Source organism: Lipophrys pholis, assembly GCF_963383615.2.
Source record: "Lipophrys pholis genome assembly, chromosome: 11".
NCBI classification, from domain to species: domain Eukaryota; kingdom Metazoa; phylum Chordata; class Actinopteri; order Blenniiformes; family Blenniidae; genus Lipophrys; species Lipophrys pholis.
Window position 1 is genome coordinate 23,150,974 of NC_137631.1, and position 18,898 is coordinate 23,169,871.

The window sequence follows — 18,898 nt, forward strand, 5'->3', positions numbered from 1 at the left end:
CGCAGACCCCGTCTGTGAGGCCTGCAGAGACAGATGTGTTTACAGCACCGGGTCGGGTCTCCAAATAACAATCAATTCTGAGTTCTAAGTGCTTTCTACAAGCGGTGTGCGCTGGGAAGACTTCTACACGTTTCCCAAAACAGCACTTGAGCGTGAACAGAGAGCTCGTTGAAGTCAAAACGATGCTGACGATCCACATTTAGTGTTATTCACGCCAAAAGTATGAATCACAACCAATAGTTTCAATGGTTCATTGTTGCACATCCGACATTTGACTGGCTAAGTCAGCTTTTGGGATCTGAATATTGGACGCCAAATATAACACAATCCCACCTTTTCAGACCGATTTCTAGAAAAAAAAAAAGAAATCCTGTCACACACTCACGTTTCCATATTCACATTCACAAAGAAAGACACAGACCAACATTTAAACAGTTCGCTCAAAAAGTTTTCTGTGTATGCAGCTAAAAGAAAGTAAGAGTAATTGAGTTCAGTGTAGTAATGGCTTTAGGGAACGAGCTGTTCTAAACTCTTGTGGTACGTGGGGTGAGTGTAGCGTTTTAATGAGGGTCCACACAGGCGGAGGGTCACAGGGTGGACGAGTCCTTTTGGACATACCAGATAAATGTTTAAAATGCTGCTCATTACGGCAGTTTAGTGCAGAAGTTTGGACATTTCAAAGAGTTTTATGAGGAGATTTGTGTCTGATTTGATGTTAAATTATCCCACTAAATTATCTTCAACCCGTCAAGTGGTAAAGCGGATGGGTTTACTCCAAACACAGATGAGCCGATTCAGAGTCACTAAGTAGGACTACCTGGAAAGAAAAACCCTACAGATGCACAGTGAGAACATGCAAACACAGAATTGCCTTTCCATCCAACTCGACTCGAACCAGGTTCCTTATTGCTGTGCAGCCAGTCAAATCAATACGGAGACTTAAAAAGAGTTCTTGTTCTCTGGGACGTCTCCATGTCTTTCATAAATAAACATGACTTGTTTAATGGTTGCACTGAATACTTCATGGTGTTGTAGTGGTTAGCATGGTCGCTGCAGAGCAACAATCTCACTGGTTCAAGCTTTGTGGGGCTCGGTGTACAAAGTTTGCATGTTTTTTTGAAGGCCGATTGGTGACTATAAAATGGCTGTGTGCGTGTGCGTCTGTACGTAACCTGCCCTCAGCTGCAGCCCCACACAACCCTGAGACGAATAAAGAGGCGCAGAAGACAGACGGCTGGTTTGACTCACGAGCTAACTCCTGTTGACTGACTCATAAAGACGCAATCTGATTGACTGACTGTAGTCAGCCACATTGGCTGTTTTTGTGTTCCAACTTGTTTGCAGTTTGAGCTTATTTGTTCTTTTGGTTGAATACATTGACTTTCGTTTACTCTTCTTATAGCCACACCTGCCAGCCCTCTGTCGGTTTGTAGGCGTTTCTTTAATTCGGGAGCTCTCAACAGCCACCTCTTTGTTCAGTTTTGTCATTATCTTTGTCAAACATAAACTGAGAACATGCAAATAACATTGCCAAAAAGCCTTGACATCTGTACTTTTATATTGCTTCCTTTAATACTGGACAAGGGTGTGTTGTAAATGGAAAAAAAGGACTCCATTTTTATGGACTATTATAACCGCTTCAACAGTCTCCAAGTTAATCACACTAGTCACATCCCCTCATTCATGCACACACACTAGTGGTGACATCTGCCATGCGGGGTCCTCTGCCTCCGTGAGGAGTAACTTGGGGTTCAGTGTCATGCCCAAAGACATTTTGACACATGGACGAGGCCAGATGGGGCATCAAACCACCAGCCCATGGAGTGGACGATAACTCCATCCACCAACTGGGACTAATCCCAAAAAAATCACACCCTGAAGCACGAGTTATGTAATCTTTTATACCCTTTTCAAAGTGATTTTTCTGATGGGGAGAGTGGCTTTCTTACTGCATGAGGCTAAAATGTATTATATTTCTTGAAAGGACAAAAAATTTTTATAAAATTGGGGAGATGATCAGTTTGATTTGATTTCCTCAGATGGCGAACTAGTGTAAGAATCTGTGTAACGTCTTCCATATGTGAAGAAAAAGAACATAAAGCATTAAATATGTGGTGTCTGCCTGGCAGATCTCCGCCTTTCACATGTAATCAATATTTACAAATAATTAGTGGATTAACAGCCGCTGTGCCATGAACATAATGGTTCCTATTTTCCTTTGTAGATCCACGCATTGATCCGGCTGCTGCCTGACGGCTGCAGGGATTTAATAGACTCAGAAAATACAGACAAACAGCTGCAGTCAACAAACAAAAAGTTTAGGAGACGAGTGTTGACGGTTCGGAAAAACTTGGCAAGACGGCAAGCCGGTTGAGTTTGTGGATGCGAACATGACTGATGGATCCGGATCTACAGGCTAGTTAATATGCAAGCTGTGTTTGCGTGTGAGGGATTTGGTGCATATGGGGAAAGACGGAGATCGGTTTTGCAAAACAGTTGTTCAGTTAATTGTTGGAGGTTTGTGTCAGGAAAGCTTAAGTGAAATTTCAAAATTAAACCATCAGACAAAAAAGGGAGGACAAACAATTGTGTCGTGTCCTGAAATTTAACAAAAGCTAAATCTGTAGTTTGTGGATATTCCTGCTCAATACATCAATTTCCTCTTTGCATTAATGTGCTTTCAAGTTTGTGGTTATTCCTGCATTTTCAAGACATTTGAACCATTTTGCTACTAGATTGACATAATTTATCTCGATTTCTTGGCTCAGAAAATAGTGAATTGGTTCTAATTTACCAGGTCGGGTAAATTATCAAGGAGCTCATGCTGCACATGTGTGAAATGTTGGAGCATCTTCTCTCCGACTGGATGGCCACACTGCAAACGTCCCGAGAATGGCAAAGGGCTAGGAATATAAGGGTTTGTTTTAGGATAATTCTGTGTTTATTGTGCTTTCAGAAAACAGAATCGGAACGTTACAAACAACATAAATAATGGGGAAACCTAAAAATAAGATACGATGAACCTTTATTAGTCGCACAAGAGAGAAATTGCAGATAAAACTGTAAAAAACAGGAGTAAAACATATAATTTGGGGCTAATCTTGCAGATGTCCGAAATTATAAGTTGGTTTTATTGATAATTTAATCTCCGATGTGCTTTCAAAACACAAAATCTGCATGTTTAAAAGAATATTCATGTTTAGAGATCTTCAAAATTGACCAAAAGTAGTGAACAAAGGAGAGAAATCAAGAATCCATAGTTTCTCCTGCACTTTCCAGACATCTTAAGATGGTTTTTATGATCGTTTAGTCCCTAATGTGCTATCAGAATCCTTCATCCTCTATTTAATTTAATGTCTGTATTGTAGAATATTACTCCCTTCTCCTTTTCTGTCCAGCCTCCTCCTTTCTCTACTCTAATTGAAAATCTAAAATCTGCCATTCCTCATCTCTCCCCCTTTCCCAATCATCTCTGCTTCATTCTATTTTTTGCTCCCTACTGTTCCCTCCTCCTCCTCGACACATCTTTACTTTCTCTCTCCTCCCCTGCTCTTCCCTCTCGGTTCATCACCTCCCTGTTGCAGTGTGACCTAATGACTTGGCAGCTGTTGGCCTGTGTTTGCAGTTTTCTGCCATTTTGGAGCTGGACTGAGGACATCGCTTTGAAATAGAAGTCCCAAACAGCCACCAAAGGAAGCCGTGCAGCACTTAATGGAAACACAGGGAGACACAAGCGAGAAGCCACTGAGAGAGACCCCAAACATGAACCCAGACTCTCCCAGACGGGGGTTGTAAAGCAAAAAAAGTTCTTCAATTAGAGCTTGAAAATTGCCTCTCTCCTCTTAGAGTACAGTTTGTTCTCCCGTTTTTAGTCATTACTTGGTAGAAATTTAAGAAAAAAACAGTAGCCAACTTTATTTACTCACACTAACAGCACAAAATCTGACTGGCAGGGATGCATGAGGAGCATGTAGTACTTGTAAGAGGGGATTGGTTGGCTCAGCGATGAGGAAGGATGAAGAGGATGTGATTATGATGTATTACTCCCCCCTATGTTGCTGTCCTAATAAACTTATATCTTCCATGTGACAGACTGCCCCCGTCTGTGCCACGCGTACAAATAAAAATATCGGATGCGGCTGCGGACTCACTAAAAAATGTATTTTTGTTGTCAGCAGTGTTGGAGATCAATGGGGGCTGGTTGAAAATCTTTGAATTTATGTTTTTTGTTTTGTTTTTTTCCTGCCAAAACAGGCAATTAAATCACAAGATGCTTGGCAAGAACTCAGGACCTTCGACCTGGAATGCTGAGATGAAAAGGCTCATCACTCAGAGCGTAGATATCTAAGTTTTCCACAAATGCAAACTTTTAAGTTACAGAACTTGTACGCTCATGGAGGGAAAAGAAAACAAACTTTCATGTTTCTAAACTGAAGAATGGATCTAAAGCTGGGGCTTGATGGGGTAAACGTAGCATAATGACGGGTACTACTGAAATAAATCTCGGAAGATTTCCGAAGGCAACGTTGTAAAGGCTCACTAATTAGCACATTGTTTGTTGCGTGTCTGTAATGGTTTTACATGTGATTATGTGCCATTACTCAGCTGGGAGCAAGCAAACAAACCCGCTAAAACCCGCTAATCAGTGAGCTTTAGAGATACTGCTAAGAAGATTCTGGTATCTTTAAACAGCATCTGGCTCGGTGCTTCACCTGCTCCCAGGCTTTGTATAAGCCGGCAGGCGACCTGATGAAGCTCCACGTTTACAGACGACAACACCGTCCCATCTGAACTTCAAGTAACCTCACACTACGTCTGCTGGTGATCCACAAAACTTAAGTTGTTTTTGCTTCAAATGCCTTCTCAACTACCTATAAAGCAACTTCATTCATTTTTATTGTCTTAAAAGTGCTGTATAAATTTTGAAAAAGCACAAGCACAATGCTGGTCAAACGGCAACATCATACTTCATACTGCATCAGCAGCTGCACAATATTACAAGACCGTTTAAGATGCAAATGTCATTTGAGATAAATCTAAATTTAAGAATATCACAATAATGTCTTTGTGCTTTGCTCTTCAAAATAACAGTGTTCTTTCTCTTGCCATTAAATTAACTAATTTACAACAGTTGTCACAGGGCAATGTTTTTTTATGTTTTTTATTTCGTAATCAGTTAATCGCACAATTTTCTGACTCAACCAAAGTTAATTGCACTAAAGGCATCAGTGTACAGTGCATGGAAAAGATATGGATTAGAACACGGTCTGTTTTTCGCGATTATCATGTTGTGCATGTAGATAAAACAATAATGCTAAATTTGTGATATATTGTGCATCCCTGATAAAACAATTTATAAAAAAATACTACAAACTGGTTTAAAGATTTTGAGTGGAGCATTAAGCAACTTAATTCGCAGTAAAGAAGATTTAGGCTAAGGTCTTGGTGGATACAAACCATAGGTATCAGCTTATGAGCACAGAAACTTTGAGAAATGAGTTGCTCCATCCAAGGTGTAAGCTTAAAATTCGGTTCAATGCTGCTGAAACCACGGGGAGTCAAAGTGGTGAGAAAATAAAGAAACAGCCCAGATGAAACCTGTTTGAATTCTGCGTGATTCCTTTTATTTATTCAATCACTCTGACACTCTTTTTTTTTTTTTTTTTGTTCAAAATCTAAACTACAAAGCACTCCACCCCCTCCAGTTGTTATTCATTTTGTCAGTGACGGCAGCTCAAGGGGAGAGGAAGCTTCAAGTCTGTCCGGCAAGCCAAAGAACGAGACCAAATAATTGACTTCTTGGAAGAAGGATAAACAAAACGTAGCTTCAACAATCAGAAGCTGGTCAACACCTAAAGACATCTTAGCTGATGAGTTTGTCTTTTTAATCTGAATCTGTAGTGGAATTGTCGATTGCAGTTGTCAAGACATCAGATCAAGAGGAGACCCTGGTCTTTCTGTGACATGTACCATCATATCGTTGAATGATCAAGGTAGATGACTGTGGTTACTTACCACCCACCAGTAGTAGACATCAGAGGGCAGCTGGATATTTTCTCTGGTCCATACAGGAGAGATGTCTGGGTCGTAGTTCTCGTCGAACCAGTCGGAAAGCCCGGGGTCTCCGACGCAGCGTGAACAGGCACATGTTTTCTGCTGTGCGGCGTCGGGTGGTGACAGGCGGTGGGCGCCCACGTAGCTGGGCACGAGCTTGACCCGCCTCGACTCTTCCCACCCGGGCGGCTCCAGGTAGTTGAATCCGACGCCCCCGCGGAACGACACGGACAGGAAGAGCGAGGTGAGGAAAACCAGGGCCAGCGTGCCGAGGAGCACCCAGATCCTCCGGGAACACTTCACCCTGCCTCCCTTCTCCCCCGGGGGTCCGCCTCCACCGCCCGTGCTACCTGCACCCGCTGCCACCGCTCCGCTCATCCAGGGCCGGAGTTCCAAGAGTCTGGGGGCGCCCCTGGGTGGACCGCCGCTCCAAGAACCCCAGCCCCAACGTCTGTCCCGGTGCAGGGTGGAGGTCGGGATGCGGCCCCCCCATGGCCATGTCCCCACCACGGGGCCTGCCACTGTCCCCACCCCACCTCCTCCTGCACTGCCTCCACGCAACGACCACCAGGGCCCGTTCAGCTTGATGGGATGACCCTGCAACTGTTAACCTGGACTTCAGTGTCACCCTCTATATCACACCAGCTGAACACATAAATCCTCTCACGAACACACACACTGACAGTACACAAGGTGTCACAGTCAATGTGTCTCACAGTCAAGCTGTGCGCTCTGCGACGCTCCTACGCTTCCTCTGCCTCCCGCTGGATGCCCTCCCTCTCTTTGCTCCACAGCTCTGTGTTCGTCTCACACACACACTCGAGCAGAAGTCGCTTCGGAAGTCCTCTCCCCCTTCGACGCTTTGTCCATTCCTTCCTTTTCTCGCTCTTGGCTTTCCAACTTTCCCTTCCCCGGCCACTTCTCGTCCACCTCTCACTTCTCCCTCCGCTCGTTCTCTTTGATTAACTGCAGTGTCCTTCTTCAGTGAAATCCAGCGGACGGATGCAGCCGGTCTTTCCTGTCTCATCTGCCATCTGTGCCTCGGCTCCGCGCTCTGCTCTCTCTCTCTCTCTGCACTGAAGAGACGTAGCTGAAAAAAGCTGGCAGACTAGAGGAGAGCAACGGAGAGAGGGAGGGAAGAAGGGAGGAGGAGCAGTAGAGGGGAGGAGGTCTGGCCTGAAGGGTGTTCCATCACAGCTTTAGCCATCCTTGACAAGAAAAAAAAAAGGTGTGTGTGTGGGGGGGGGGGGGGGGGGGGTCTTATTCCTCTATTTTTTCTTTCGCTGCTTGGTTCATGCTATCTCTAGTTTTCACTCCTCTTTCTTTCTCTCACCTCGTTTCGTCTGTCTCTTTCAAGGTCTCTCATTTGCTCTTTCACCCCTTTCAGTCCATTGTGAGTGCCTGTCTGTTTCAGAGGCTCTGAAAGCCCCTTGAAGGAATAGCATCAGTTTTAAAGTATGCTTTTGATGCCGACACTTTCTTCAATCAGACTTTCAAAAGTTTGGAAAGAAAAGTTTCTCTCCTTTCTCTTTATTTTTTTGTTGAATTATGAAATCCTGATGGGAAAAAAAAAATGGTAAAAAACTCAACGATAATGGCGAAAGATTTCTTGATTCTCTGCATTTCCTGATATCACGTTATTGATGTCGGCACTGCAGCTGAGGGGTTTTCAAGTCCGAAAACTATCAAGTCCTTTCACAGTTCGCTGTCCCCATAGAGATAAAAAAGTACCAAAAAAATGGAAGTTAAATCAGCATTTTTATCTTTATCTAAGCAGTGCTTAAAGCGTCACAGTCAGATTGGTTGACATCCGTCTGATGAGAAAGATTCTAACGAAGAGGGTTTATCCGTGCACGAGGCCACACCAGGGATGGGTGAAAGTGCAGGATGGAGCGAGTTGCAGGGGCGAGATAGAGGGAGAAAAAAAAAGACAAAACCAATCAACCCCAAATCTCATCTTCTCTCCAGCTGGCTTTGAGAGGATGACGACAGGCAGGGTGGGGGTAGCATCTGTCCTCTAGCCCAGAGTGTCCGTGGGTGTGTGAGAGTGCATGTCTTTAGGCCTGTGATTTAATGTGTATATGGCATTAAGTGATGTTTGCACACCGTCTGCCCGGTGCACTAATTTAATTGTGCTGTACAGATGTGCCACTGTGTGCGTGGATGGACGTGGGTGTGCGCGCCCTACTGGCTGGCAGCGTAGGTTTCATGGGCTTGGGGAGCTTAAGGTGACCGCCGCTTAGCTCTAATCTAGTAAATTGTAATCCGAGGGTAGGACCCCTGAGGCGGCAACTTTATGCCAGCTGTCTGCCCTGCCCATGTTGATCTGATGCCCTTTAAGCACCTGCTTAACTCACCTGCACCGCAAAGCTACGCCTCCGTAATTCCACTGTGTCTACGGGCGCTTAAGGCACCGAGCAGCACTTGAAATAAAAGATCTGAAATCGATTATTTCATGATCTCATGTGTGCGTGTTTGCGAGTCAGTCTGGGATGTCTGACGCCGTGTCCAGCACAGCGTCTGGCTTCCTGTTCAGCGGGAAAACCTGCGGAGACACAGAGGGGAAGAGATAAAAGACAAGAGCGCCTTTTAGTACCATTAGCCTGATTGACAACACTGACATCTTTAATCCTTTTCTTTGACCCTTTCCTTTTTGAGTCGCATTCACTCTCCTGTGCCGTCAGCCCACCACATGCACTTTTACTCTTTTTTTCTTTACCTCTGGCTGTTTCGCTCATGCTTGTTTTTATCTCACAATATTTCTCGTACTCGCTCTTCTTGCTCAGCTTGTCTTTTCTACTGTCCATCACAAGGTGGTACAAGGAGACGCAGAGAGAGAGAGACCGGAGAAAAAAAAAAAGCAACAACTCTGTCTGCCCCCCCCCCCCCCCCTATCTGTTTGTGTCTTTGTTGATTGGCCCGCTGAATAAATTTTAGAAAATGCCACTACGCTGAATTGGAAGAGCTGAGGTAGACTGACAGCATACAGATTGAAAGAGCCGGAGCTGAATACCAAGCAGAGAAAACAAACCTCCCAAACAAACTGCTGTCATATCTCGTATCTGCTGTGTTCATTCTTGCTGTTCGGGGTGATCGTGCATCTCTACAAGACTTTTACTTAACTCTCTGAAATGCTGTCATGATGCAAAATGTTGTGTCACAGCAGTTTTCGGTGTAGATGAGAGAGAAAGACACACGAACCAATTAAGTCCTGCTCATTAACTTTTGATGGAAGACTGTACAGGCACAATTTGTCTGTCTGGAAATTAAGGAAAATGCACCACTTACTGCTGTACTTGGAATATTTAGAGAAGGAATATTTATACAATTTCATCAGTTAAAAAAAACTGATTAGTGACTGAATAATCACTGTGTAGGATTTTGATAAAACGTTTGACTAGATCGTTGCTGTAAACTGATTTTTTTTTGATGACAATAATATAGATAATCGGAAGCAGACTTTCAAATGAGTTAGTTTCTCTCATTTCCCGGGGATCAGATCTTTAAAAAGATGGATTTTTGTTCCAAAATAACAAGGTTTTACTTCATGGCAAAATTTATTTGCACATTCTTTTCAAGAAACTTGCCCAACTTCATAATTGTCTCTTCAGCATTGCACAATATGAAGACTAAGTACTCATCTTTCAAATGTATGTGCTTTTCCAAATTCAATAGGGAAATAAACAGACTTTCCAATGGTGTAACAGTCATTACCAAGAGGCCTAGTTAAAATGAAGCAATAAAACAAATCCAAATGTTCTTATTTTTGTCCTCTTTTTTTCAATTTCCATTTAACATTTAAAACTTAGTTCTGTAGCATTGCTCAAAGGTTTTGGGACGGTTGCTGCCTTTTGCAGACAAAGCATTTTGATGTAAAAGTTTAGATAATCTCCTTCTACAGTTAACAAAATGTTTAAACCATGAGAAAAAAACAAACTTTGAAAATAAAAATTAAAACAGATGAATGGGCCACTTTTAAAGAAAGAAAAAAATGCTTTCCAAGTCAGAGGGCTGCTTCATCTTGTCTTATTCAGTGGAGGAATTAATGCATTCTTTTGAAATTGCGACATGGAAACCTTTTTATTGGAGCAGTGTTTCAGTGTCTCCTGAGCTGCCCTGCTCTTCGTCTCCTCCACTTAAGAAGCTACGATAGCTAATGACACTGTGAAGGCTGTCTGCCTCTTTTTCTTACTGTCAACCTTCCAACACACCCACCCAGCGACGAACGATATTTTCTACAACTCTATTTTTGATGCATTGCCATGGCAGCCAGCGAGGGAGGCAGGGTTGTTACAGCAACGCAAACCGCCGAGTCCCCAACCTTGACCCATCTAATCAATGCTTCAGAACTGGGACAGATTGTCCTACCTCGGGTGGATGTATGTCTTTCCTTTCATATTTGACTTCTTCATTTGTTATATGCGACATGGTTTCCATGATAGAACATGCTGGTGGGTTTTTTTTAACGAAGGGATTAATGTTGCTGCACGTCGTCTTGCTGTAAAAGTTTGCTAACAAACTTGAATTACCACCTTGTGGACATGTGCCTTGGCCAACTGGCAAACGACTGCTGCAATCACATGAAGAGACTGATTGATGTAGGAGTAAATTCTGCAGTTGCACCAAACGATGGTTCTTCTCCTTTTTTTTTTTGTTGTGCAGTGTCCTCCTGACATCTCTCGGTTGAAAAAGCCAACTAAAACGATTCATATCTTCTACAGCCTCATGTTTCCTTCCCAGCAGAATTTATCTAGGGTATGCATTGTGCCTGAAACACAGCCTCACAAGTCACATAATGAAAATGTGTGTCAATCCTCATATGATTACAGTCAAACTGATTGAACTCTTGCATATTCTATTATTAGTCGTGTACTTATTTCTGTCTACAGTCTTCTTCACTACTGAGTGCTATCGTCCTACCATACACTTCCTCAATGTATTGGACATATTGTGACTAGATGTGTGAATTGCACACGATCAAGCATGGTATTTTTGGTATTTCATATTTTTAAGGTAAAAGCATCAATCTGGTGCAGTAACGAGGGGAGTCAGAGATGCTTTGCCAAAGGCAAGGGCTAAAACAATGGAAAAAGGGATGAAATCGCATTGTTAGTTTGAAAACAAGAGTCAGAAATTGAGATTTTACTAGTTATGTTAACTTGTCTGGTAAAAGTATCTTTAAATGATGAGAAGACCGATATGTGTCTATTCAATTAATGCAAAGTCACTGAAACTAGTTTTTTTTTCTTCCTTTAGGCTGTTAGAATGATCCATTGGCTTCCAGTGTAAAAAACAACTTCCACCTACCTCTGCTTGATCATATTACACTGTTTACTAGCTTTGATCAGTCAGGGAACATAATGACAAATCACTAGTGTTGTGATTGATGCAGCTTTAAAATAGTTGTGGAGTTAATTTATTTGTTCACGTGAATAAAAAGTAACAAGTTACTTAGGGAAATGTGTTAAATAAAAAAGTAACAGCACTTCTTTTCAATTGGAGAGAATTCCCGTGTGTGTGTGTGTGTGTGTGTGTGTGTGTGTGTGTGTGTGTGTGTGTGTGTGTGTGTGTGTGTGTGTGTGTGTGTGTGTGTGTGTGTGTGCGTGCGTGTGTGCGTGTATTGACTCATGTACTCTGTGACTGTCGTCAGTTTAACTTTCATAGTTTTTGGAGAAACAAGAATCAACGCAGAAGCTCCCAAATACAGCGACTTTTCCCAAACATATGTAGCTGAACCGACTGCTTTTTTCAGCTGCTTGCTCAGATTGCTAATACTGTTTTAGTGGGTGCTTGATGACCTTTTGAAAAGCGACACTACCCTTTTTGAACACACACTTACTAAGAAAGAGTTGAACCAGAATCTTAAAACTTGGCTTTATTCAGGCGCTGCTGTTACTCTAATTACTCAAGCTGGCTGAATGTCTATTCGCATAATTATCAGATTTATTACTGCTTTGACTTTAATGGCTGTCCAGAGTCATTTAATGTAAGTAGTAAAGATCGTGGGGGAAAAATGCAATAAAAGCCAATAGGTGTGGGCTTACCCAATATATTACATTAAGAGGCTTGGGACACATGAATGGCCCTGAGCTGATATAGTTTTGCTCACTATAACCTTATCAAATCAGTTTTGAGTGAGAGTGTTTATAAATGCCAGTTTTGATTCGTTTTCCTCAACATATTGTCGAGATATCCTAATAATAAAAGTTTATTTAAACCAGCGCAAAAAAACAACAACAGCAATGGGCATCTGGCGGTATACCTCTGTGTACAATCACAATTTAAAAGAATATAAAGATAGCCAGTTGAAGGAGTACCTATATGAACCCTGAAATGTAGAATGAATGGAACATCCGCCAGTCCAAGCGGTCTGCAGACAATGCGGAAAGTATAGAAAGGCCTTAAACAGACTGTCGGTTTAAAACAACATGGTGGAATAAAGACATCCATTCTTGCAAAACTGCTGCAGTTTGTAAGTATTTTCATCTCGAAAAAAAGAAAGCATTTTAGGCTGTGTCTGGAAAAAAAACAGCACATAATCAGTCAGCTGGAGCAATGCACAAACACACTTAACTCAAGTGTTTTGGTATCACCGTTCACTGACATTGTTTCCCTGAGACTATGTGATGCTTCCCAGTTGAAAGTAAAGGCTTCAGGAAGTTAATGAAACACGTTTATCCTGAACACCTGGAAATTCAAATACTGCACTTATCAAAGGCTACAAAAAAGCTCTTAATAGACACAAAACTTTCAGGGGTGTTTAAAATGCCCGACGACGAATTATGCAGAATTATGACTATTTTGTTAGGATCTTTCTTTTTTTAAACTAGTTTACTAATCTTAAAATTTCCCTCTAGTCAACAAAGAGATCAGTCTCCAGGAACAGCCACTTGAATTTTGACATTTCTTCCCGAGAAAATCTCTTCAGTTTATATTTGAATGAGTAAATAACGTCCTTCGAGATGTTATAGATATTACATTAAGACGTATCAATCAATACTGCCGGCAGCAAACAGATTCACAACATCTATACGAGCGTACAGAAATGCTGGAGATTCTTATGTTGCCTGCATGTATCCCGAATCGTTAAAAAGTTGCAGATTTCCAAGGACTGTTTGGTTTGTCCACCTGCTGAACTCCATTTGTGTGCTTTCAAATAAGAGCTAGTTAGCATTCTTTCCATTTGCCATTGAGGCCAAGGGATACGGTTAATTTGTGCATGCTGCTCGCCTCTGCCCCTTTGGTGTTAATAAGAAATGCTCGCAAAGCCACCAACGGCATTCTTTATCACATTCATTAAGTATTTTTTTTGACAGGGTGAAGGACAAGTGCTGATAACTGCTGAGGGTGGCAGCTGTTTGTGGAACAACTCTCAGTATTTTTCTACTGTTGTGTATATTGTCCTTCCGAGTTCACGCAGCTGTCGCAAACTGTGTGTTAAATGATTCATCACATCAACTTTTAACTGAACAATTCTACACCGTTTTATTTTTATGCAGGGACAAGTTGATCGATGATAATTATAGTATCTGCATTCAACATGGTTTGTTTTTTTTGTTGTTGTTGTTTTTTTTTTGTTAACCCAGACACATCGCCTGTCTGGATGTTAACACATTTTTACAGCTTTCAGTAGCTGCAGTCAGTTTCTGTTTTTTATTCTGTTCAGTTTTTGTACACCGTCTTCTGTAACGTTCCCGTAGCCTTGATTTCAGTCCAACTTTAACAGTAGCTCGCCACTTTAAACTGTCAATCATTCCTCCCACGTCCCCCACCTTCGCTTTCTCCATTATTGTGCTTCGGGCGTACCTATTTTCCTGTCAGATTCCTGCGAGTTTGATGCCGTCGCGTTTCACAGCTAGCAATTATCACTCAATGCCTCCTGCCAGCCCACTTCCTGTGACAGTGGCTGTCAGACAATTTCAGTCAGTCGTCTCATCTCGTCTCCCGGTGCTCTGGTCTGTGCTGCCCTCAGCCTACTTTCACGTGCATTCATTCAGTAGGGGAGATTGCCTAATGGAAACGCATCCAAATCTATCCCCATGCAAACACATCTCAGGCATCCGTCGTGCAAAAGCCAGACCAGACGCTTCAAACTGTCAGGATTTGGCACGTTGTTTTCAGTACGCTGCTGCAGAACACTGAGTACTGGCATGTTCATCCTTATCATTATTAAAATCTTTGAGTTTACAATCTGTATTCATACAATGTGATGGGGGAACACACAGTGGAGTAGACCCACAGTGGGAATATAGCCCTGGTTTGAGTCAGAGCTTGGAGTTGCTCCTGGAGTTTGCATGTTCTCCCTGCATGCTGGTGTGTTTCCTCCAAGTGATACAATTTCCACTCATAGTCTGTAAACATACAGTTGATGTTCATTAATGACGGCAAAGTTTGCCATAGATGTGAATGTGAGTTTGTGTGTCGTCTTCTGTCTCTCGATAACGTACATTCTTAATGGAATATTTTTTAAATACTTCATTTACACATTTCGTCCTTAACCAAAAGCTTTCTTCCTTTCATTTATTTTGATGGTTTTATTGAAGCCAATAGGTGACCAACGTGGGTCCCTGATGAAGAATTTAAACCCAGAATGGCCTTCGGGTGCTGGACTGTGGCTGCCCCATCACTTATTGAGGATGGGTTATACGCAGAGAACAAAGTTTGCAAAATATTTATTTTACATGTAACAAAGAAATTACTCATCTTGTTTTATATTTATTACTATATGTAAATTCGTACATTATGTAGATAAGACCATCAGGCGATTACTAAAAACATTTGCTTGCATTTTGATTATTTATACTCGTGGCACATAAATCTATTTAAAGGTTGTGTTTTTACTTAAAAAAGAACTAAGTGCTAGTACAACAGACAGACAGCCACTCTTAGTGGTGGAAAACATTTAAAAACACAGTCAGTGAGTCACATTAGTGCACTGGGTGACAGGTTATTTCATTAGGTTGAAAATAGACACTGTAGTCTCACATACTGGTTTCAGTCCCGCTGCCAAGACTCTGACTCCACTCTCCGGTCCACCGAATCTGCCTCTGAGAATAGCCCCAAACCAACGATTACTCACTCCGGTTTGAGAAAGTTTTGGGTCAAACTTAAGTACTTGTGCTCAACAAGTAATGTTTGGATGTGTTGGTCTTTAGAATAAAGTATATGCACTGCAATAATGTAATGCACATGTTTTTATAGAGAAAGTTGTAGCACTTCATTTGTAGGTATACCATCCATCTTGTCTATGCATATTCTCATTTGTCCAGGCCGGAGGCATCTCAGTGCAAATTGAATTAGGTCAACTGGGCTTGGTCGTATGCCTTGAAGATGTTTTGCCCTTTATCCAAGTGGCTTCATCAGTTCATGCCATAGGCTACCTAGAGATTGCTAACCACAACAAAACTGTGCAGCCCTGCAGGTTTAGCGAAGCACACAATATATTGCAGTCTTAAGGCTCCTTTATGCTCTACTTTCACACAAGCACAGATAAATGTTCAACAAGCGTCACTTTCTTTATATATCCATGAAGCCAATGTGTTGGCACAAGCATTGAATCCGCCAGAGGGCGACGCTTTAAATCAACATACTGGTCAAATACAAAGAAGAATAACAAAGTTAGAAAGAAGGAAGACGTCAATGATAGATACAATAGTGATGGTAGGAGGTGGTAATAACACTGATATTAAGAAGGAGGCACAAACCCCAACACATCCAGCGCTGGTCTGTGAAGAAGTAAAACACCTCAAAGTCACTCTTCGAACCACTTCCATTTGTTATTCGCTTCTAATATCAACACTGCCCCCAAGGTAGCTTGGCCCTATTAGATTGTATCCGTGAGCTTCCAGGAGACAAAGTTAGAGGCGATATGATTGCAGAGTATTTGTGCATTTCCATATTCATATCTAACATCATAAAGGCATCACCAGACTATCTGAATTACCCATTACAAATGGGCTCCTAAACTTGTGAAATTCCTGATGCTGAATAATGACCAACAGCCTGCAGAGCAGCATGCACGCAGTGTGTATCACTACGTCTGCGTGGCTTCTCTTCCAGGTTTAATTACCATCTTTAACTACATGCCTGAACTTCACTGTCACTAGGCACTTTGTTGCCAGCCAGCCATTTATCTGGAAATCTTGTTGTCAGTCGATCGGCGCCTTCCTTCTCCCCACGCACCGTCGCTCCTCCTCTCATCGTCCAAGTTTAAAGTCAGGCATCAGCAAAATCCCACAGTACAAACATCTGCTATTAGCAGCTGTTATCGTAGCACCAACCATTTTCAATTACTTTTCCCAATCAGCGCGCTCATAATCGGCTCCCCAACCACCCGCCTCCCCCTCCATCGCCTCCTCTGTTACTGTTTCTTTCTTGTTACATCTCAGCTCCACTCATTCATCCCTATTCTCCTCCAATTAAGGCTGAAGTTTGAGTGTGTTTACGACGATGGGAGATTGATGCCGTCGTTAGAGGCGCACGGCGCCCTGTGCGACACATCCCTCACCTCTCGCCAACATTTTCATCTTGTTCGTTCTCTGGTTTCCATCCGAGCGGAGGAGGAGGCGGCTGTCATTAGCAGTTGATCTTGTTGTTGTTCAAACAAGTTTTTAATAATTTTCCACAGTAATTTTCTCCTCGCACGCGGTCTCATTTGTCATAGTCTTTTCCTCGTTCCCCTCGGTCACCCCCCTCATGTACTCTGTCTTCCTGTTTCAATCAACGCTGCGAATGGTGGGAGTCAGAAACCATAAAATGCACACGTTTGGTTGTTACAGGTGTCTGATGCACCACCCCAGCTCCTCAGCAGTCCTCCTCCTGCTTCACCTCCCCTTCCGCACCTCCCCACTCTCTCGCGTTGCATATTGACTAGCAATAGCAATACCGCCATTGCATTTTCATAAAAGATAGGTGTGTCGAAGCTTTCCATGTATGGAAATGAGTGCAAACTTGATATTGCACATACATGTCTCTACAAACAGGAAGAAGACAGTGTTACTGTGCTCCAACGGAGAAAAACACAACTTTTCTGAAATGTTGAAATGCGCACCATGGCTGTAGTAAGTAGGTCTTCTGCAGATATGCGAGTACATGGACAGTAACAACAATGGCGGCCAGAGTGTCAAGACTCCCAGTCCATATTCTCCTGCGACTTGGTAGTTTTATTGTTGAAAGTCACTCGTCATATCAATCCAACCTCATCCTACGTGCATGTGTACAAAAGCAAAGAAGAGCACCCGCGAGTGGCCCTACATGAAAAACAACATTGTTTTCAAAAAAGTTGCAGTGTTAATGCAAAAGGTTTCTGTAATGAAAAAGCAAAAACTTTGCGTATTCACTTGAAACGTTGTTGTGTAAATGGGGGCCTGGGATACAGATTAAGAAAGTATGCACAGTGTACGACACATGTAATGATGCCTTAAAGTTTAAACAAAGTTTAAAATAAACTGTCCAACTCAATGCACAACTTTTATATGAGCTCTTGCACCAGTGCTTTGATAGCCAAGCTAATACTTTCACACAATTTACACAAATGCCATATTTGACTCATTAAAAGAAAACCAATCTTGAGACTTGAACACAAAAAAAAAAAAAAAAAAAAAAGCCTTAATCTTACCCTCCAAGCCAGTGTCTCTGACAGGTCTAACACGCCTGACTTCGACTGCACTCACCATCAGGAAACGGGGGGAAATAATCACACTCAGCCTTAAGCGACAAAGACTGAAAATAAAACCAAGATAATTATAAAAAAAAATTATTAAAAATAGTAAGATGAGAAAATAACCGGAAACACATTCAAAGTGCAGCTAATTAGAGAAGAAGATAAGGGGGATATTTAACACAGAATTCAAACGTGGCCATTTGTAGAAACTCCAAGCAGAAAGTCTTGGAAACCCACCATCCGTATCATTCAGAGAGAAATTACTTTTTCACTTGTTCCCCCAGTTAATTGAGTCATACAGCTTCTCTGATTGCACACAATTACTGAGAAAAATGTGGCCCTCAAGACTTAATTGGAATATTCTACACAATTTCTGCGCCAGCTTGATAAGTTTACTCCTATGTTCCCTTCAAATAGTTTTCATCTGAGAGGGAAGATTCATTACAATGTCTTCCAACTGTTACCGAGTCAGTGAAGCAGTGCCAGTTTATTCAGTCCGTCTGAGCCGACGTGACCGAATTCAGTCGCTTTTCAGGGGCTGACTACTTAAACTAAAGTTACAGCTTGAAAATGTTAATTTACTTATGAAGCATGTCAACATTCTCAACTTATTTGACAAACTGTCACATCCAAACACCAATGGTCGTTGCTCTCTTGCCGACCTGAAGGGGTTCACGATCTTGCACTGTAGACTGAGGCTCTGCATGTCAATATATCTTCCCATCAGATGGAGTCCACCCATCAGGTAGATGTGTCCGAGCTCACAAAGTATTTTTTAAGAAGCAAACAAACAAACTGCTCTTTCACAAGTGGTGCAAATTATGGGGCAAGAGAAAGAGCACTGTTATTTGGACGAATACATTCGAAAGCACAAAGACATGATCTGAGTGACAATGTTCACCTTATATTATGCAGCTTCCAGTCAAACACTTATCAGATTAGGAGCCACGTATAGAACTATGTAACCTTGAGTTAGCTAGACAACTGAAATGAGAGCGTAAAAAACAAAGACATCTTCAAAAGTCTGCCTTTGTTTTAGTGGTAATCTGGAGTTTTAGAGTTGTATATCTTTTGTGATGACGATTACAATCTAACATTTCATTTACAATCTAAAAATGGTAGTAATGCCATGTCGTTTATATCAAGAAACTAAAGGTATATCAAAATAATGGTGGCGGTGGT

The 18,898-nt window shown here is 42.1% G+C and overlaps 1 protein-coding gene across 1 annotated transcript in view; it reads right to left on the reverse strand.

Moving 5' to 3' along the window:
• Window positions 1-18,898, reverse strand: part of st3gal2 (ST3 beta-galactoside alpha-2,3-sialyltransferase 2) — a 61,318-nt gene that overhangs the window by 13,122 nt on the left and 29,298 nt on the right. Inside the window, exon 2 of the mRNA XM_080475242.1 lies at window positions 6,016-8,599. Coding sequence (XP_080331368.1) covers window positions 6,016-6,432 — 417 coding nt within the window. The 5' untranslated portion in view covers window positions 6,433-8,599. The remainder of the gene's footprint in view (window positions 1-6,015; window positions 8,600-18,898) is intronic.